We start from the raw sequence: 21,096 nt of genomic DNA, 5'->3' as shown, positions 1-21,096 counted from the left end.
TCATCTACTTTCTGTCTCTGCAGACTAGCTCGTTCTGGAAGTTTCATGTGACTGGTTTTTGTAGCAGGTGTGAATTCTCTTCACTCCACTTCAAGCCCTTCCAGTGAGCTTATTCTTCCAATTTCCTTTTCTCTTTTAGCTCTGCTTCCCCAACCTGCTATTTTGTCTAATGAATTTTTCCCAGGGTTACTACTGTTTTCAGGTCCCGTCTGTCTCTGAAGTGTCCCCCACTGATGGATCTCTGCTATTGACTCTGTGATAGCCAGATGACTTTCTTTACAGTGTCCTTAGCTCTTCTGCAGTAACTTTTCCTCCTCAGAGTTTGTCTTCTTTCAGGAAATTGGCCAGTGCTGCTGCTGCTGCTAAGTCGCTTCAGTCTACAGGTCTTTTAAAAAGTTATTTCTGTTTGACTGCGCTGGGTCTTCCTTGCTTCACATAGGCCTTCTCTCGGTGCGACAGTTGGGGGCTGCTCTTCACTGTGGTGTGCAGGCTTCTCACTGCAGTGGTCTCTCTTGTTGCTCTGGGCACACAGGCTCGCACAGTTGCAGCACAGGCAGCTGCGACTCGCAGGCTCTGAGGCACCAGTTCAGTAGTTATGCTGCGTGGGTTCAGTTGCTTCACAGCGTGTGGAATCTTCCCAGACCAGAGATTGAACCTGTTTTCTCTGCATTGGCAGGCAGATTCTTATCCAGTGCACCGCCAGAGAAGTCCTAGTTTTTTATTTTTTTTAATAGCTTTTTTCTCTTCATTCTGTATTGTGGCATTGACATCGCAGCCTCTGGTTACGACCAAGCCAGTTTCTTGTTTTGACAGAAGACTTTTCAATGACAGAAAACGACCCATGTTTATACCCTGCCTCTTTCTCTTTCTCATTAAGAGATATTGCTGCAGTTTTAAAGGTGTCCTAAAGAGGAAAAGTTGCTGGTCTGTTTTTTGTATTATCATTGAATGATTGAATTGCAGGACTGTGAAGGCTCTCAATTAGTACTTGATTTAATATAGTCCCTGCTGAACCCAGAATGGTTAGTGCCTTTATAATGTGCTGTCCGTATTCCTCAATATTTTCAGTCTACTTATTCTTGTTTCGTTATTTACTGTTACCTCCAGTATTTTGGCCTAGAGAGTTCCATGGACCATAAAATCCATGGGGTCACAAAGAGTTGGATACAACTGAGCGACTTTCACTTTCTGCATGGTTAGGGGGTCTCATCTATCTTATTCCCACTATCTCCTGGGCTCCTAGCATGGTGTTGGGAATGAGAAATTAAGGAAAGAGAATTATGGCTACTCTCAAGTTTCACTGAAGGAGGGAATGGTTCATTGGTTTCTAAAGAAGCTGTGTGGGATTCCCATTCCCAGTCGGCGTCGTCAAGCCTTTTCATGCCATCTGTACTGTAAGTTGTGTCTTGTCGTTAAGCAACTCATTTCGTATCATTGAGAATGTCTTTAATTCCTTGACTCAGGTCAACATGTTCTCTTAACTCAGCTGAACATGAAAAATGGTGACGATTGAGATGAAAGTAGGAGGAAGTGGGAGGTGGTGCCTAAGTCCTTCTTTCAGCTCCGGGAGTTTGTGCTTCCTGCCTGGTTCCCTGAGCTCCTTTAGGGAGCCGGGGCTGTAGGTGGCTGAGAGGGAGAGACGCTGTGCTGGTGACAAGCTTCCTCTGTTCTCTGTCCTTCTGACCTGCAGAATTAGAGCCTGTTGCCAGGGACACATTGGAGGTGTGACAGGGAGAAGGGGAAAAAACTTTTCCTCTCCAGCAGACCTAGCCGCAGCTCTTTGAAAAGGTGGGCGTGGCTGGGCCAGAGGAGGAAACCGCTTCCTCCTGAATTGATAACAGGGTGTGCAGGTTCTGTCGCCTCTCTGGGAGCAGGCATCTGTGACTCAGTTGTGGTTTGGTGATTGCTGGGGGTGGAGCGTGAAGAGCTTGTCTGTCTTTATAAGGTGTAGCCTGGGAATGACAACCTATTGGGCACCTTAACTGTTCAACAGAGTGAGATATTCAAGAACACAGCAATCCCAGTGGGCAGAGACGAAGGCGAGATATCTTGGCTTCCTGCTTTGGGAGGCCCGGCAGCTGCTTGTCAAACAGGCTGGTTAAGATTCATGTTCCAAGTTACACAGGGCCGGGAGAAGGGCGGAAGGGGCTTTCCACTGAATCTTCCATTTGAAGTCGTTTAAGACTCAGTCTGTGGAGCTCAGGCTAGAACAGCAGAGGCTTGGGGGTGGGCTGGCGGCGCGTGCGCAGCTGTCATGGCATTCCAAGCTTTGCAGAGGTTGCAGGCCCCCATCCAGGGCTCAGACCTGAGTTCCCTGTATAGTATTAGCACAGTTTATTTAGAGGAAGCTTCTAACAGTGCTAAGCCATCCTTAAAAATTCCCAAACCTCCCCCTTACTTAAGCCAGCTTCAGTCATGCTGATACTATTCAGTGTAAATATTTTTGACCAACAGATGCTCTGAAGGGAAACTTGTGTTCCCACATGCCCAGACAGCCTTCTCAGGCCGCCACAGGGTGCCCGGCCTGGGTTCTGTTTCTACTGGTTTTGATACATTGCAGATGAAGAGAATTTCTTTTTGGAACTGCTTAGTAGGAGAAAGGGCAAGCTAATGACCAGTAGAGGAATTTATTGGACCCCTTCCTGTCTCTTGGAAAAGACCCTGATGCTGGGAAAGATTGAGGGCAGGAGGAGAAGGGGACGACAGAGGATGAGATGGTTGGATGGCATCACCAACTCAATGGACATGAGTTTGAGTCAACTCCAGGAGATTGTTGCTGAAGAACAGGGAAGCCTGGCATGTTGCAGTCCATGGGGTCGCAAAGAGTCAGACAACTTAGTGGCTTAACAGCAACAACATCTCCGGTCTCTGAGATCCCCGGGAGAAGGGAATGGCACCCCCCTCCAGTATTCTTGCCTGGGAAATCTCATGGACAGAGGAGCCTGGCGGGCTGTAGTCCATGTTTGCAAAAGAGTCGGACATGACTTAGCAACTAAACAGCAGCAAACTGGAGGCCAAGGCTTAGCAGAGCCCTCCCCACCTCCCATTCCACCTTCATTGTGTTGTGCAGTTTCACTTTATCCTATTTCAGGACCTCAGGTTCTCCCAACATAAACTGCTTCAGGAGCTTAATAATTCTGTCATGTAGAAATACTGTCTAAGCTAGATGAGATTAACTGAATTCCCTACAATATCTTTTTATTGTCCCTAAGGTAAATTTCCTTATTCTTAACATATTAAAATTATTGACATTACCTAGAAGTTAGTGTCTGATTTTCAAATCTGCAATGTGAGAACCTCTAAATGTGTCACCAGCTGTACTCATTCACTTGAAGCAGCTTTTCAATTACTTGCTTTGAAAAGGAAGACTTTATAAAGAAGTTGCTTTTAAAGGTATTTCCTCCATGACTGTAAGAACATTTTTTTCTTAGTGACACTCTCTTGAATATAACTGGCTTCCAACTGTTACAAATGGAAAGTCATAGACTATGAACCCCAGCTTAGAAAAAAGTGAGGTACGGGCTGACCTTGGGAATATTGCAGGCTTGATTCCAATCTGCCATGGTAGAGCGAGTGTCGCAATAAGACAAGTCACAGAACTCTTTTTGGTTTCGTAATGAGTGTAAAAGTTGTTTACGCCGTACTATAGCATTTTACTTAAGAAAAGGTACATACCTTTATTAAAAGATACCTTATTCTTTTTTTTTTTTTTGATATACTATTTTATTCCATCACAGTACGTTTTCATTTTTAACAATCTCCATTCATACCATGTTGACTTTTAAAAACATAATAAGTGTTACTACCAGTTTGAGATAACTTTCGTAATAACCAAAAGGGAGCTCAATCCTGAACGTTCATTGGAAGGACTGTTGCCGAAGCCGAAGTTCCAATACTTTGGCCACCTGATGCAAAGAGCCGACCCATTAGAAAAGACTCCGATTCTGGGAAAGGCTAAAGGCAGGAGAAGAAGGGGATGACAGAGGACGCGACGGCTGGATGGCATCAGCAACTCAATGGACATGAGCCTGAGCAAGCTCCGGGAGGTGGTGAAAGACAGGGAAGCCCGGCGTGCTGCAGTCCAGAGGGGTCACAAAGAGTTGAACACGACCGAGCCACCGAACAACAACAGCAGGGTGTAGATGGCTAATGCCTGAACTCTTTCCAAGTTTCTAGTCACCTCAGAAATTTTATATTTATTAGTGTAATTGCAGAGTTTATACTTATCTACATAATACAATATTTATTAATATCACTGGTTTAATGCTAGAACTTACTATTCCATTAATGAAAAAGAATTATTTTGATATTGATAATAGTGAAAATTGAAATGTTCTAAGTTAAGATAACATTAAGTTAATATAAAATTAAGTTCATTGTTATGAACTTCTGCTTATGAGAAGTTCTTAAATTGAAAGTGAAAGTGAAGTCGCTCAGTCGTGTCCGACTCTCTGCGACCCCATGGACTGTAACCTACCAGGCTCCTCCATCCATTAAAAGATACCTTATTCTTAAAAAATGCTGACCATCACCTTTGCCTTCAGCGAGTTATTATCTTTTTTGCTGGTAGAGGGTTTGAAATATTTTGAGTTACCAAAATGTGATCCAGAGATATGAAGTGAGCACATGCTGTTGGAAAAATGGCATGCTTGGATTTACTCAATGCAGGGTTACCACATAGCTTCAGTTTGAAAAACACCAGTTTCTGCAAAATCCAGTAAAGCATAATATGCCTGTATGTGTATTCATTCGAATCTGTGTAAAACCCGTCTGATTTTAAAAAGTCACTGAAAATAATGACTTAAAGCACTATTTGCTTTAAAGATATTCTTTGATTTTTATGTATGTTCATATGATCAGTATTTTATGTTTGTATTTATTTCATAGAAATGGGCAATTTCAAAAGAAAGAGGATGGATATTGGATGAAGAGAAAGACACAAAACTCAGTTTTCCTAACAAGATTTAAAATGTTAGTAAATCCTTCCTATCGATTAATGATAGAGGAGAAGGATTTCCAGGTAGCAGTTTAAAGCATTCTGGCAGAGAGAGAGGCCTTTAGAAGTTAACCATTCCTTCCGTTTGCTTTCTCTGCCATCTGCTTCTACCTGCTGACACTTATAATCTCCAGATGACTTTGGTGGCGTGTTGGATTTGTTGAGAGCCGGTGTTAGAACTAAGCCCCGTGAAGGTAGGGGAGAGGAGGGCATCCCACGTGGAAGATGGCCTGACCTCATATCTTACCTCTCACCCCACCATCTCCCCACCTCCTCCTGCCCTGCTCCCCCGACAACTGAGCCACCACATTCCACCAGGCCAGATAGCTTTCAGGATGATTAAGTGCTCAGAATTTGAAAAGGGTGAAGCAAGAACTCAGACTCTGCCTTTCCCTTTCTTTAGGGGGTGAGGGAGGAAGCTTACATTTGTCCCCCCCGCCTGCTCACTTTGAAGTGGGGAGGCAGGTATACATTTAGGCAGGGGAATATCTTCACAGAAACATTGCTCCTACACAAGTGGCTTGTGGTGAAATACCGACACTTGATTACGATCCTGCTGATCCTTGCTAGAGTTTGATAATATTTGTTTTTCTGCCCAGTTGCTTAAGACATAAAGAAAAGTGACTGTGGGCTGACTTTTATCTTCCTGCATCTCTCTTCTCTGCTCTCCTAGGCTTGTAAAATGAAAGTAGTGCCAGAGGAAGCGTTAGCCCTTTCATTTCCTGAACTTTGGGCCCCAGGGGAGGTGATCAGATGCAGAAGGAGGCACACAAAGAGGAATTAATTGTACTTTATTTTCATTTTTAACTTGTAAATCCTGCCCTTTTGATTTTATGCTAATACTGCTTTGTTGACACCTGTATTGCCCTGCTTGCTACTAAATTGAAATGCTTTGAAATTGATTTGGTAATAACTATTTAGAGTGTTTCAGATCTGTGTTAATATTCATTTTGCTACACTGCCTGCAATTTAAAAAATCATCCTTAATTATAGAAGCTCTTTAATCTCTTGGGTGAAGGAGGAGAATTTGCCTTTACATATATTATTCAGTAAGGCACTTAATGGGAAAGAAGTCCTTGGTGGTGATGTGAATCAACAAAGCGCCCACTGTACTTGTATTCAGACCATGGTTGGAGTTTCCAGGCTGTTTTGTCTGAAGCATTTATGGGCACCAACTGCATACCAGGAGCACATTTGTTGAGTGCTGGGACGATAGAGATAGTTACAGTATCTGCTTTAAAACTTGTCTCGCTGTGGAAGGAGAGAATGGTCTCCTACCATTGAAGACTTAGGCAAGTTGTCAACTGCTGGAAAGGGTGTAAGACATGGCAGTGCCCTGCAAGGGAAGGTGTTTCCCATGGATGATACCAGCCACTAATAGTGAGTGCCTTATGCTCTTTCCTGGAAGAGTCTAGAACTCTGTGGAGTCAGTGGACTAAATCAGAAGTCCCGTTGTCTGGGCCTTTGGTGCTGAGGGTCTGTGTAGCTGTACTAGTACACAGTGATGTGTGCTATTGCCGAAAAACTTAGTGTTGTTCAGGTCTGCAGGCTTCTTTCTGGAGGCTGCTACCCGCCCTTTCAGACAGAGTCTGGAGCCAGTGGGCGAGGCTGAGGCTGGCCGGTGTGGCCTGCCCGCCCTCCCCTGCGCCCTGCCCCAGCTGCCCCTTCAGGTGTCTCTGCCTCAGAGGCCGGCTGAGCACTGCTGGGACCACATGGCTGTGACTCGAGTCCCGGCCTAGCCGCCTGGCACAGCAGAGCACCTTGCGCAACACGGTGGGCGCTGAGCCGGGGATTTGGAGCAGGGACCTGCCTGTCACAGGACCCTCGGCAGTTCCACAGGGCTGTCCAGAGGAGCCTCGTGCTGCTGTCCAGGCAGAGTGGCGGGAGGAGAAGCCAGAAAGCCCCGTGGAGCTAGAGGTAACTCAGGGCCCCCTCCCTGCATCCTGCCAGGTGAGCACGCATCAGCCTGAGTGCCTTCACGGGAAGCTGTGCCTGCCAGGCTGCGGGGGTTGAAAACGTCACCCAGGCGGACGAGCCTCAGACTTTGTTCCTGTGGTTTGTTAGTGTGTGGGCGGGGCGGAGGGAGAAGCACTGGCTGGCATTTCTGGGAGGTTTTTCCTGCAGGCTGGGTTCATCCTTGCAGTCTTCCCCGGTGTCTCCAGGGGAGATCCAGTGTGTGGCTGGCAGCCTGAGCGTGCGAGGTGTGAGTGCACAGCAGAGGAGGGCAAGCTGCTGTTGGGTCCACAGCACCAGGGAGTGGGCATGTGGCTTCTCGGACCTGTCATCTTGATCTTTCCCTGTCTTGATCTCAGTTAGACGGTGTTCCGCTCCCAGAGTTGCTAGTGATCTTCATCCGGTTGGGTCTAAGAAGGCGGTGTCTGCCCTAGTTGGATTTTCCATTTTTATTCACTTATTCTCTTCTCTGACTTTCATAAGCAACCAATCACTTTCTTTTTCGTTTGATCTTTAATTCACTGGTCCCTTATTTTAACTGTTAAACTCTTCCTCTCAACCATTAAACTGGATATAGAAGTAGAAAGATGTTTGTCTGGGTTTTGTTAGTGGTATTTTATTTTTCTTCAGTTGAATGGGGGAGGACAGCATTCTCATGATATAGGAGGTACCTGACGTATGCCCTTGTATCTGATTTTTCTCCACCACCTGCGGAGAGACAAAGGGCTCTCTTCCTAGACCCCTGGCTTTGAAAATGGAGAATGCAGGACAATCTATGAGATGCTTAAAATTTTTTTTTCAATTCGGGGGTGTTTAAAAATCTTTTCAAAATATAAGGTTTTGTATATGTTTCAGATTATAATAAATTAGTATAGTCCATGAACATAATTTATAAATACGTGTATGTGGGATGTGTGCACAAGTTTTTTTAATCTTGTGATTGGAACAGTGCAGAGCATCATTCTGGAGCCCAGCGAGGGTTCAGGTGTTCCAGGGCTTTCTTGCCCATGGGACTGTTAGAAGTACTGAGTGAGATATGACGGAGGTTTAGAATAGGGCCTGTGTACCGTAAGCACTATTATAATATTCACGTTAGCCACTATTGTTGTTCTTATTTCCTAGGGATGCTTATTTATTTATATTCCATTCCTCCCTAGTGGATTTGAAATGCTCACAGGCATTTACTAAATCGAGATTTTTCTTTTTCAAAGAAGGTATGGGTGGAGGAGGGCTTCCCTGGTGACTCAGCAGTAAACAATTATCCTGCCAAGGCAAGAGATGCAGGTTTCAGTCCCTGTGTCTGGAAGATCCCCTGGAGGAGGAGATGGCAACTCGCTCCAGTATTCCTGCCTGGAAAATCCCATAGACAGAGGAGCCTGGCGGGCTACAGTCCATGGGGTTCCAAAGAATGGGACACAATTTAGCGATTAAGCAACAACTGCAACATGAGTTGGGGAAAAAGTGAGAGAAAAGATGAGATCAGGAGTCAGGTTGATAAGATTTTATTAATTTTGCTTTAAAGTGTGCAGAAAGTTTTACTCAGGACTTGCAGCCAGTGTAATGAGAGAAACACAAACATACAAGATTATGTCTGGAAGGTAAAGACAAAAATGTGCCCATTCCTAGTAGTGGACCCAGAGAGAGCCTCTTGTGGGTTCTTAAAAAGTTGAGAAGCCAGAGTTTGAACCCATGCCCCTTGCATTTTTCACCTCTTGTCTTTTCCAGAGCTCAGAGAGAGAATTCAACTCTGCCTATGTATACGTTTGATACCAGTGGCCTTTAGTTCCTAAACAATTCTGGACTGATGCCATAGTCAGATTATTTCCTGGTGTTCTTTTAAACCTACAACTTGATTTAGATCCCACCAGACTGCTTTTTGGACCCTGAACTTTACTGTTTATTTTTTAAATTCTATTTTAAGTGAACATTAACATAGAAAGAACCTTCAGTAGGCAAAGAGGGGATGAGGGGAAGGCTGGGAAGGAGAAGGAGGGAATTGCTTTATTGCAGTGCCATATAGAGCACAATGTTTAATGACCGAGTAGGTCCCTGTCTCTGCTTCCCCCACCTTCCAGGCAGCCTCCCAGCCTCCCTGACTCTCCCTCCTGGCTCCCTCATGACTGGCCTTTTTCCACTAGCCGCTGCCCGGGGGCTATTTTTAACAAGGCAGGTTTCATGAACTGCAAAATACTTTTTAGCCACAAATACTTCTTTTTTAAAATTAATTAGTTTATTTTAATTGGAGGCTAATTACTTTACGATATAGCCACTGATAACTTTTACAGAACTCCTTTTACATGATGAGAACTGTGCAAGGCAAAGGGAGTTTTAATACACACAGCATGTGCAGTCAGAAGGTAATGGAAATACCACTAACTTGTGTATGTGTGAATTTGGTTAGTTTTCCCCAGTGTGTCTCCATATCTATAAAGTAGTGTTGATGGTTCTCAGCCTTTCCACATCTTCTCACATGTTGTGGTGATCATGTATGTGTCTTAACATGATTTGAAAGTGCTTTGGAGGTGGTACAGCCGAGTGCATGAGTGAAAAGTGAAAGTGAAGTCACTCAGTCGTGTCCGACTCTTTGTGACCCCACGGACACAGGAGCCTGCACCAGGAAGATCCCCTGGAGAAGGAAATGGCAACCCACTGCAGTATTCTTGCCTAGAAAATCCCATGGACGGAGGAACCTGCCGACCATGGGGTTGGAAAGAGTTGAACTCAACTGAGTGACTAACACTTCCATTTTCTTGGCATCTGTACTAGTTGAAGGAACAAGATGATAGAAATTTTCAGTTGTTAAGGGGCTTTTCAAGATTATCCAGGCTCTGGAAAAATGTCAAATAGCCCTTATTTTTCAGTCTTTTATTTTAATCATCATATTTAGGGTGGTGCCCTGTGTGGTCAGCTTGAGAGTGACTGTGTTAATTTAATCAGGAGTATATTCCTGTTAGCCTGGAAGAATGGGTATTTTTGAGTAGCAGGTCACTTAAGAACTGCTTTTCTTTTCTTGGAGGCTTTGGAGTTGTCCTGTTTGTTGTGCTTCTTAGGTTGGATGGGGAAACTGGGGCCTTTGTCTGCCCGCCCTGGATCTTATTCATCATATCTGAACCGAGATGAAAGTTCACTGCCTGGGCTTTCAGCTGGCAGCCTGACCTGGGATCCCAGGGAAGAAGGCTGTGAAGTGGGGCAGTCTTGGTGGAGCATCTTTGCGGGAGGGGCCTGGCTTCAGAGTGTCTCACCTGCCTGCCTTTCACCAGGGGTGAAGGTGGATGCTAGAATGCATCTCTTAGGTGAACTTCATAAGGGCAGTGGGAGAGTCTCCTACTTACAAACATAAAGTTATATAATATTCTCCTTTTGAAATTGCGGCCCCATCTATGACCTCTCTTCCCAGCTGCTGTTCCTGCAGCTGGGAGCCTTCCTCCTCCTCACCCACCCCCCCCCCCCCCCCCCCCCGCCACTTCCCTCCCTCTCCCTGACCTGAATGATGCCACTTGTCAGGGCCTGGGCACTTGTGGCCGAGCTGACAGGACTGGGTCTTCAGCCTGTCCCTGCAGTCCACGAGCCCTGGCCAGACTGTCCCTGCCTGACTGCTGCTGGGGCCGCTGAAGTCCTGCTTCCACTGCTGTCATTTGTAACGTGAAGTAAGGAGTCCCTGTTCCCACTGCTTAAGGTCTGGGATAGAGGTTTGATTCAGAAGTGCATGGCACTCAGGAAGAGCAAATGAAGAAGAACATCACTTGGACCTTGTTTTTTCATCTTAAGACTATGATCCCTCAAATAAGACAACGACAACCTCAAAACCAGATCAGTCACCCCCACCCTGGAACTGTAACTTAGATGTTGGGGTTGTCTTGGAACCCAGCTAATTACAACGTGCCTGCGGGAAAAGCATTTTGAGTCCTGAGCACTGGACTTCTAAATGAAAGTTTGTGACACAATCATAGCTTATTAAGAGATTATCATTAGTAACTAATGATGATTGAGGCAATAATCTCATTAATAAATTAAGGGAATCTTATGAAACCCTTAGCACAATCCCTGGTATACAGTAAGCTTCAGTAGATACTAGCTTCTGTTATTACTAGCACCACCTGCTTTTTTAGGATGGAAAGAGTCACACTTAATAAACGGATGTTCATAAATGTCCTGTCTCTGTAATTTGAGCTCATCCATTGAATAAGCAAACATTTACTGAGCACTGAGTATTTTGGACTGCAAGGAGATCCAGCCAGTCCATTCTGAAGGAGATCAGCCCTGGGATTTATTTGGAAGGAATGATGCTAAAGCTGAAACTCCAGTCCTTTGGCCACCTCATGCTAAGAGTTGACTCATTGGAAAAGACTCTGATGCTGGGAGGGATTGGGGGCAGGAGGAGAAGGGGACGGCAGAGGATGAGATGGCTGGATGGCATCACTGATTCGATGGATGTCTGAGTGACCTCCGGGAGTTGGTGATGGACAGGGAGGCCTGGCTTGCTGCGATTCATGGGGTCGCAAAGAGTCGGACACTGCTGAGCAACTGAACTGAACTGAGTATGGGCCAGGCCCTGTTCTGTTCAGAAAAGGAAGGGATCAGCTAATGGTAAATCCTCTAAGGAGGCTTCAGCACACAGGAGGGATTTTTAAAGAAGGAGCGAGCAGTGGATGCTAAGTCCAGGAGCCAAGGCGGTTTTAAAATTGTGATAGGATACCCTGCAGTCAGATCACAGGAGGAAGTTGTTTTGTCTTTACTTCTAAACCATAAAGAGCATTGTAAAAATGAAACGGCTTCAGACCCTTTGATCCCAGATAACAGACTCTGTCGGAGCTAATTCACCAGCCTGCTGATAAAGCCTGTATGTTGATGAAGCAGCTTAATCCAGGCGTCTGGGTCCTGAATACACTCTCACCCAGTGTGCTCCCATTGAAGTCTTGCAGTTAAGGGCCTGGGCCGCTGGGATCCCAGTAGAGATCAGGGGACCTGGCCTCTGTTCTCCAGGACACAAGCCAGTGTTGGACCCGTGGCGGGACCTGTGTTTGCAAGTGGATTGCATATGGCTCAGTATCTTTAAGTCGGAAGTGGCTCTTTGTAGGTTCATAGAGTGAACGTTGCCCTGTTTCTCCTTTTTTGCCAAGGTGCTTTTCCATCCTGGTTTTCTTGGAAGAGGTTAAATATTAATTCTGCCATCAAGTATCCCTTCCCATGCTTATGTATTCCTGTCCCTGGTTTCCTCAAGGTTTCCATCCTAGGCTGCTAAAAGATTAAAGTCAAGTTGGCCTCCCTGGATGTCTTAAACAGATGTTATAATGTTTTAAGTCTAAGGATTGAATTTCTGTCTGACTTTATCATTGGATTTTGTTTTATAGATTTTCCTCCTACATCTTTCCTGCATTAACCACTGTGCTGCCCTGCCCCTTCTCTCTGAGCACAAATGTTATTAATTTGGGAAAAATACTTAAAGGTTCAAAGGAATTTAATGAGATTTGAATTCTTTTGTGAGCAATTCATCTTTGTTAAAAGGCAGGATATATCATTTCCAAACTACATAGATTTAGTGTTAGCTCTCAGATACTTTTAGACAGTTTTTTCATTATCTTCTTATCAGAGTTTTCTTTTCCCTCCCCTGTAGAATGATTTAGCAGTTTATTTCCCCTGATAAGCAACATTCTTCTAACTTACCAAAATACACTGTATGAAACATAGGTTGATAACAATCTGCACAGACGAGAAAACCATTGATCATGGGGATGGGGTGTGTGTGTGTGTGTCTGTGTGAGCTCTCAAGAGCCCCAGCTATTCCTGGCTTCCTTCAAAGTATTTTGGTCTCTCATTTCAGCCACAATTACAAGTTCATCGGAAAATGATGACCGGAGTGGCTCCAGTTTGGAATGGAATAAGGACGGAAGCCTAAGGTTAGGGGTACAAAAGGGAGTGCTCCATGACCGCAGGGCAGATAATTGCTCCCCAGTGGCAGAAGAGGAGCCCCCTGGGCCAGCGGAGAGTGTGCTGCCCAAAGCCGAAGCCTCAGTTGGAGATGGTCCGGTCCCTTATTCTCAGAGCTCCAGCTCGCTAATAATGCCACGGCCCAACTCAGTTGCAGGTAAGGCCACGCCTCTCCCTGGAAGGGTGACCTCGCTGGGTCTGAGGTGCCCACTGCTCAGTTTCTTCACGTGGGAATCTAATCCAGACACAAGCCACCCTTGTGATAATGGGTCAGGCACTTAACTTTTGCAGGCCTTGCTGTACCCATCTGTAAGCACGAGGGTAAACCCATGTGTAAACATAAAGCTGCATTTAGTGGTCATAAGTGACCTTTCCCCTCTAGAATTCTTTAAATCTAATACTTAGACTATATGGCTCTTTGTATATGAGGGAAGAAAGGACCAAAAATTCTGTCCTTGTTTTTTTTTTTTAAATTGAAGGATAATGCTTTACATAATTTTGTTATTTTCTGTCAGATTATGTTAAGCCTGAGTTAATGCAGGATTTACAGCTTAATCAAGGGAAATCATTGTTTAGAATGAGTTTGTTAATATCAGCTCAAAGAATTTCTTTTTTTGTGCCATTCCCCTGAATTTTCATTACAATTTACTTTTAATTTTTAATTGGAGGATAATTGCTTTGCAATGTTGTGTTGGTTTCTGCCGTACAATGTGAATCAGCCAAATGTACGTGTATATCCCCTCCCTCTTGAACCTCCCTTCCACCCACCCTTCAAAAGAGTTTCTAATCCAGCTTTCAAACTAATTTTCTATAGTTGAGGCTCATCATATAGATGGGAGATCCAGTTTTGTATAATTCAGTTATAAGGGAGCTCAAGGCTTAAAACATGAGCAGCAGAAAAGCAAGTTCTCTCTCAAGGAAATGGAAACAGGCCAGACAGTCATGTCTCAGCAAGATGGGGCAGCTGGAGCTGAGAAGAGAATGTGAAAGGGGTGACTGGTGCTGGCTGACTGGTCAGTGGGTGCTAGTTCACAGTGGGTGGGGAGGGGAACCCTACATCTGAGCTGCTGTGCCTGCTTCAAGGTCCCAAATTTCTAAACTCGGTGCTCTTCTGTTGAATTTAGAAGAGGAACTTGCTTTGATTATTGTTTGTTACCAATGAGATGCTTACGATTTCTCCTCCACCAAGGCCTGGACCCAGGACCTCTCTTCCCACATCAAAGGGTTTCTCTGTGACTCTGTACTGCTCCTTTGGGCTGGGCCAGGCTACTCTGGTTGTCGTTGGATGTGTTTTACAGTGGAACTCTCAAGTGGCTGATAAATCTACGGTCCTAATGGAAGAATTCTGAGACACAACTCTTAATTCACTTTCAAAGCAAGTAAAATGGCCTTATTCCAGAAGAGGGATTTGGTGTGCCTGCCAGAAGGAAGTACTGAGAGCTTTATGTGTATTGAATGTATTGAACGATGGTTCTTCCAGAAGGCAGTGTGTCCTCTCACCACCGTTTCACCATCTACGGCATAATAGGTTGCACCCATGGCATTTTAGACCCTTTTAACCTGGATATGATGAAAGGTTCATTTGTGTTATCCCAGGACTTCATAGCTATATTGACTTCAACAAAATGGCAGACTTGTATTCAATTTAATGCAGCTATTTTAAAATTAGGAAACACATTAATAAATTAATTTAACAGTGTTAAAAGGACCCCTTTCGGGTTATGTTTTCTGCTTGATGTTCTTTTATGTGGTTTCCTGCCACGTGAAGTGACAGTGGGTGTGAGCTGAGCATTTCCAGGAGACTGCAGTGATTATAGAACAGGGCTTTCTGATTTCTGCTGTGCTCATTCATTAGCTTCTATGGATGCACTTGAGCTGGACCTCCTGTGGAATTGGGAGGGTTTTACCTCTGGGCTTGAGCAGTGACTGCTTAGCCTAATGGGTTTGCTCATTTCTCCCATGTTACATATTTTATAAACTAAAAGCATGTTTTGGAAGGAGATAGGAAAGTGCCTTACATTATAGTATCTGCTAACAAGCTAGGAGTCTGGTAGATTCTTCATTGCCTACCTTTCTACCCCGAAAGCTGAACTTCAGTTAGGTGGGGATGGTGGACTTCCCCTGGTGGTCTAGTGGCTAAGACTCTTCACTTCTAGTGCAGAGGGGCTGGGTTCCATTCCTGGTCAGGAAATTAGATCTCTCAAACTACAACGAAGAGTTCTCATGCCAAAAAGATCCCTCATGCTGCAACTTAAGATTTGGTGCAGCCAAATAAGTAAATTTTTTTTAAAGAGGGAATGGCAAGATTTTTCAAGTATCATTGAAAAGAATAAAAGACTCACGTTATAGACTATGCGCAGTGCTGTTTAACGAGGGATTAGAAGGCAGGTTGCTACAAACAGGCTGTAGGCAACACTCGGTGGTGGACTGAAGTAAGGTGGGAAGGACCGTAGACTGAAATCTCTTGAAAGTGTTTGCATGTCAAGATCCATGTAAACACAGAGAAACTGCCATTTGATAGGAAAGGTGTTTTGGTATGTGAAACAGAATAAGGACTAAGCAAGGGAAAGAAAGGTGATGCCAGCTTCCCCAAGGGACATAGTTTCCCTAGGGGGTGAGGATATGGAAACAAGTTCCAAAGGCTGCCTGCCTTTACTGTCACTAAGCCTGTTACAGAGAACTGGAGCTGTTGCTTCATTCTTAACTGTCTCATACAGTGGAATTTTTTGGTCAAAGGTTATAAAAGTAAGTTGGCTAGGTTTGGTGATTGTTTTGCTATACAGAGATTTTCTTTGGCAAAGCATTTGTTGAAGTGGAATTGATTTAGAAACCTGCAGTCTGGTTGTTATTGTATATGCCACATCAAAATACATAACACAGACAGTTTATTCCTTCATTAAAAAGCAGAATGAGAAGCCTTTAAAATGGTATCTTGGATAATCCGGAAGTTGGATAATTGAGCTCTACCTTTTTGGACTACTGTTCTTTTTTTTTTCCTTTTGTCTTTTGAAATACTTTCTAAGTGAATCACAGAACACTGTTTAGTTTAGGAAACCAGCAAGCAGAATTACCAGCCACTTTTCTTGAGTCTCTAACTGGTAATTGCCTTGGACTTAACAGCACTTACCTTTGATAGGTTGATCCATGGTGTTTTAATAGATGCTCCCTTTGCTCAGCTTAGACAAGTCTCCCTCTGCTTCTCCGTCTGCCCATTCCACTCCCACCTCCTTTCCCCACCACAAAGCCCTCTTTGCTGCAGCATCTTAAAATGTGCTTCTCACCCAGATGTTAGACACAATGTATGTATGCCATGAGTATATAATTAATTTAATTGTACAGGTATTAGCAGTAGATTTATTGCAGCATGAAATTATTGCTTTCCCTCTGATTTTTCTGGGCCCTGAATAGTTCAGGCTTTTGAAAGCATTCATTATTTAAATATCAGAAGTGAGCTAATTTTTGTAGCATCTGAGAATTCCTAGGAGTGTGTGAAAGGACAGCGTGCTGTCGTCCTAGGGTGTCGCCTAGGCGTGTGTGTGAACACCTGCAGCGGCACGGCTGCTCCTCTCCCATCACTCTCAGTGGCTGTGATGACACTTTATAAAGTGGAGGTAGCCAGCAGCTGGTGGCTTGCAGCCCTGATGAGCAGCGGTCCATTTCGAAGCAATGTGTTCATGTTCAGCATAGACCTCTGGAGTTGCTGGGCTGCTCTGTTCCCTACTTTGGAACTGAAACTGTAGTCACTGAAAATCTGCAAAGAGATACTTGAAACCTCCTATCTCCTGCCTGTGTGTCATACTTGGGCTTTTTTGCAATCCTTTTGTTGAAGCGCTCTTTATAGTCTCTTCTTAAACCTTCGGTTGTCAAAAAGTTCTGAACTGAATGTCATGTTTTAAGGGGTCAGGATAAGAAGGTAAACGGGAAGCCTTTGGAGGTTATAGGCGTCTCTGTGCCCTCTGGGGTTGAGGCAGCAGGTCAGACAGTCTGGGCTCTCCCAGCTCTGAACAGAACCAGCTTGTGGCCAGAATGTAGCTGGGGTTCCTTGTTCTGTCTCAGCCTTCGACATGTAGGTATGTTCACAAGGAGGTGTGCCGAAGAGTGGTCATTTGCAGAGCCCCGAGTCAGAGTCCCAGGTCCCAAGTGGGAGCCTGGAAATGCATTCTAAGCAGTGTGAGTGTAGGGAGTCAGGGCGATGGGTGTGGTCCTGCTGGCCATCTGGGGAGTTTCCTGGGCCCTGGTTGTGAAGGATCTGGAGAGAAGCTGGATGTTGCCTTGGAGTCCCAAACCTTAGGCTCACTTGGAAGTCCTGCATAGGGAATTAGCTGTATCTTTCTAAGAGGAAAGATTTGTGTGGAGTATTGACGTACTGTGTGCAGCACGTGTGAACAGGCTGTGGATATGCACTGAAGAAGCATCAGTGGGTGCTGCCGTAGAGTCGAGCTGTCTGAGGTTTCCCCATGGCCTGGGACATTGAGCAGGGCGCGTGGTCAGCTGGCCTCTGGAGGCTGCAGCAGAGTGGATGCACTGTCACAGAGCCAGGCCATGAGCCGCCCACGTGCCTGCTGAATGGAGGAGTGAGAGGAGCTAGTGCCAAAAGTGTGGAAGAAAAGGACCGAGGCTTTAGGAGGGGCAGTAGGAAGGGCCCAGATCAGGCAGGTGGTGCTGGCCGGTGGTCGGCTGCTACATCCGAGCCCATGGGGTAGCCAGAGGGTCTTCAGCAAGCAGATGTCCCAGCTTGACTTCTGTCCTTCGAAATTCTGTCACACTGACGATCTCACCGCTCTTAGAAGCTTTAGCCCTGGAAATAGGAACTCCCTCTCCCTCATCCTGGAGAAGGAAATGGCAACCCACTCCAGCACTCTTGCCTGGAAAATTCCGTGGATGGAGGAGCCTGGTAGGCTTCAGTCCATGGGGTCGCAAAGAGTCAGACACGACTGAGCGACTTTACTTTTCTTACTTTCTCTCCCTCATCGTTCCCCCTCAAGTGATGTCTGTATCTTTGTAAGATAATCATATGTATAGGATCGTCATTATTTTTATAATGGACTCCTTAACCCCCAAACCAGACTGGGTTTGATTTTATGTAGGTTTTTCTCATTGTGACCTAGAAAGGACCTGGAGAGAAGCTGGATGTTGCCTTGGAGTCCCAAACCTTAGGCTCACTTGGAAGTCCTGCATAGGGAATTAGCTGTATCCTTCTAATGCGATGGCATATATATATATATATATATATATACACACACACATATATATATATATAAATAAGAGAAGGTTCCTTTTTTAATATGGAAACATGAACTGTGTATTTCCTTTAAAAATTTGCTAAGATGTAACAAAATTATTTTGTACCGATTATTTTTTACAATTCACCTTATGTGTGCCGGATAGATCCGTAAAACTTTCTAACAGGTAACTGTGTGCCATGACTCTTACTTATTTGATCAGAGGAAAATGTGATTACTTATGTTTAGAATTGAAAAATTACATAAACATAATATAGTATAGTATATAATCTATAATGGATACATAAAAATTTGAAACTTTCTGATAAAGTCCACTTGGTTCCTTTTACTGCCAAGAGCTGACTTTAGGGTTCTGAGCCCTGAGGAATTGTCCATGCAGAATGTGCTCACCTAGTTAGCAAAGCTGGAATTCTAGTGACACTGTAAGACTCTCGAGCTGCAGAGATGAAAAGTCACTGTGCCATGTGTTTGCAGTCAGTACTGAAGCTTTACTGAGTTTCACTTGATTCAGGTTTCTTCATAAAAATTTTTGGTGAGGTCTGTCTCTTTCCTGGAGTAACGGACATTCTGGCAACTGTATCACCATGACTTTGGCTCAAGAATGAGGAGCTCTGGGTTTTGTCCACTTCTCAATTAGCGACACTGACAGGAAAATTAATGGGGGCAGGCAAACAAAACCAGAGTCAGTCTGAAGTAAATTTTGTTGAAAGCCTGAAATGAATGGATTTATAATTTATAATTTTTCGTAGTTTGGGTATGATATTAAACTCAACTTTGAAGAGACTAAACTTCGGTTTAATATTACAGCAACGAGCTCAACCAAATTGGAAGACCTGAGTTATTTGGACGGACAGAGAAATGCTCCCCTCCGGACATCCATTAGGTTACCGTGGCACAGTACGGCTGGAGGTAGGGCGCAGGAAGGTAAAGGCATTTATTTATCTTTGCATCTGCTGGGATTACGGCTGTGATGAGCTCATTCGCTAAACATGGAAAGTCTGTGGTAACCAGCATTCCAGCCAGCTGTTTTTAAAACATGATATGAAGTGTATGTGTGCAAGAAGTTTATATCTCTAAGGTGTGCTAGGAAACCATCCCTAAGAGTTTTGGAGCCTCTTCCTTACGTTATGTAATTAACTTGCTTCTGGAGTTGAAAAATTATTCTGTAATATGTTATTTTGACGCAAAGGGTCATTTAACACTCAGGGATTGTTTAACACTCACTGGAGTTTTTGGTCACCAACAAAGAATCAGCTTTGTTACAGTTTCTTAGGCTCTGGGGGCCACCTCCTGCTTCTGGCTGAAGTGCACAGTTGAGTGGCCAAAAATCTCACAGTAAGGGTCAAAGTACCAGCACACCGCGATAAGAGCTAGGACACTGTCTTCAAGGAAAATGCATTTCTGTTTTTTCCTATAGAAGTGGAAGAAACAGGTCTTAAGTACTATTTCAGATAAACTGATGAGACATCATCTGGCCCCTTCATCACTTTCTCTAATCCTCTGTGTATCTATCTTGAGTCATGTGAATAACTTAGAAGTATGAAAGGGCTAGAGTCATTTTAATAGGACCCTTTGTAAGGCCAATAAGATACGATAAATGAGGTATTAGGAAGTATTATCAGAGAAGGCGATGGCACCCCACTCCAGTACTCTTGCCTGGAAAATCCCATGGAGGGAGGGGCCTGGTGGGCTGCAGTCCATGGGGTCATGAAGAGTCAGACACGACTGAGCAACTTCACTTTCACTTTTCACTTTCATGTATTGGAGAAGCAGATGACAACCCACTCCAGTGTTCTTGCCTGGAGAATCCCAGGGACGGGGGAGCCTGGTGGGCTGCCGTCTGTGGGGTTGCACAGAGTCGGACACAACTGAAGTGACTTAGCAGCAGCAGCAGCAGCAGCAGGAAGTATTATAAGAACCATGCTGGAAATACTTGCAGATAGATCCCCTGTATTGTAAAACCATACAAGCAACGATAAACTGAGTTTTTAGTGCATAAAATTATGACATTCTTCTAAAATAATGATCCTTTTTTTTCCCAAAGCTCGATTTGCTCCCTACAAGCCACAAGACATTTTGTTGAAACCATTGTTGTTTGAAGTACCAAGCATAACCACAGACTCTGTGTTTGTGGGAAGGGATTGGCTCTTTCACCAGATAGAAGAAAACTTGAGGAACACAGAACTCACAGAAAACAGAGGCGCGGTGGTTGTTGGAAACGTGGGCTTTGGGAAGACGGCTATCATTTCTAAGTTGGTGGCGCTGAGCTGCCACGGAAGCCGCATGAGGCAGATCGCTTCCAACAGCCCCAGCTCATCAACGAAAAGTATGTCCGTGTTTGACTGCTGGTCCAGTTTATTGCATGAATGTAAGAAAGGTGGAGGGAATTGCTGTCTGGACAGACGTAAATTCCCCATTTTCCTCGTGTTCCAGCTGCTGTGTCAGGTTTGTGACCACGTGCTGGAGAATTCTCTGTCTTTCACAGTCTTCTGTAGGTGTGACCTGGGGTGAGGCCAGCCCTCCCTCGCGTTCTCCCAGCTGTCAGGCCCATCACCCTCCTGATGTGGGCAGTGAGGCCTGATCAGGTGCTCTGAGGAATTCCAGGGCCTAAAGTTCGGGATTAGTCTTCTGGCAGAAGAAGCCAGAAGGAGTCTGTGCAGAATTCTTCTGGATCCTGTTTTTCACAGCCTTTGTCTTCTATGCTGGACTTACCAAAATTATAAAAACTAACTTCAGCTGGGAAGGAGTGGCAAATTTGACAACCCACAGCTTATTTTATGTGTAATAAAACAAAGTGTTTCTAACAGGGTGAACAGGAACAGGGAGCCAGGAAAGATTTTTTTTTAACCAAAAATAATAAAGGAAGCCAAGAACAGTGGTTCTCCTGGGAGGGCACTGGGTAGTGAGAGACAGGGCTGAGAGGGACCCTGAATTCCTGTTTGGGCCTTTGCATTTGGTACCATGTTCACTCACTAG

The 21,096-nt window shown here is 44.6% G+C and overlaps 1 protein-coding gene across 1 annotated transcript in view; it reads left to right on the top strand.

Annotated features, from left to right (window-relative positions):
* The window catches only part of TANC1 (tetratricopeptide repeat, ankyrin repeat and coiled-coil containing 1), a 244,883-nt gene that overhangs the window by 173,120 nt on the left and 50,667 nt on the right, over positions 1–21,096 (top strand). Inside the window, exons 8-10 of the mRNA XM_052657219.1 lie at positions 12,771–13,034; positions 18,928–19,029; positions 20,165–20,446. Of these exons, the coding sequence (XP_052513179.1) occupies positions 12,771–13,034; positions 18,928–19,029; positions 20,165–20,446 (648 nt within the window). The remainder of the gene's footprint in view (positions 1–12,770; positions 13,035–18,927; positions 19,030–20,164; positions 20,447–21,096) is intronic.

This window comes from Budorcas taxicolor, chromosome 2, assembly GCF_023091745.1.
Source record: "Budorcas taxicolor isolate Tak-1 chromosome 2, Takin1.1, whole genome shotgun sequence".
Lineage (NCBI taxonomy): Eukaryota > Metazoa > Chordata > Mammalia > Artiodactyla > Bovidae > Budorcas > Budorcas taxicolor.
The sequence above is the reverse complement of the archived record's forward strand: the minus strand, read 5'-3'. Positions and strand labels throughout refer to the sequence as shown.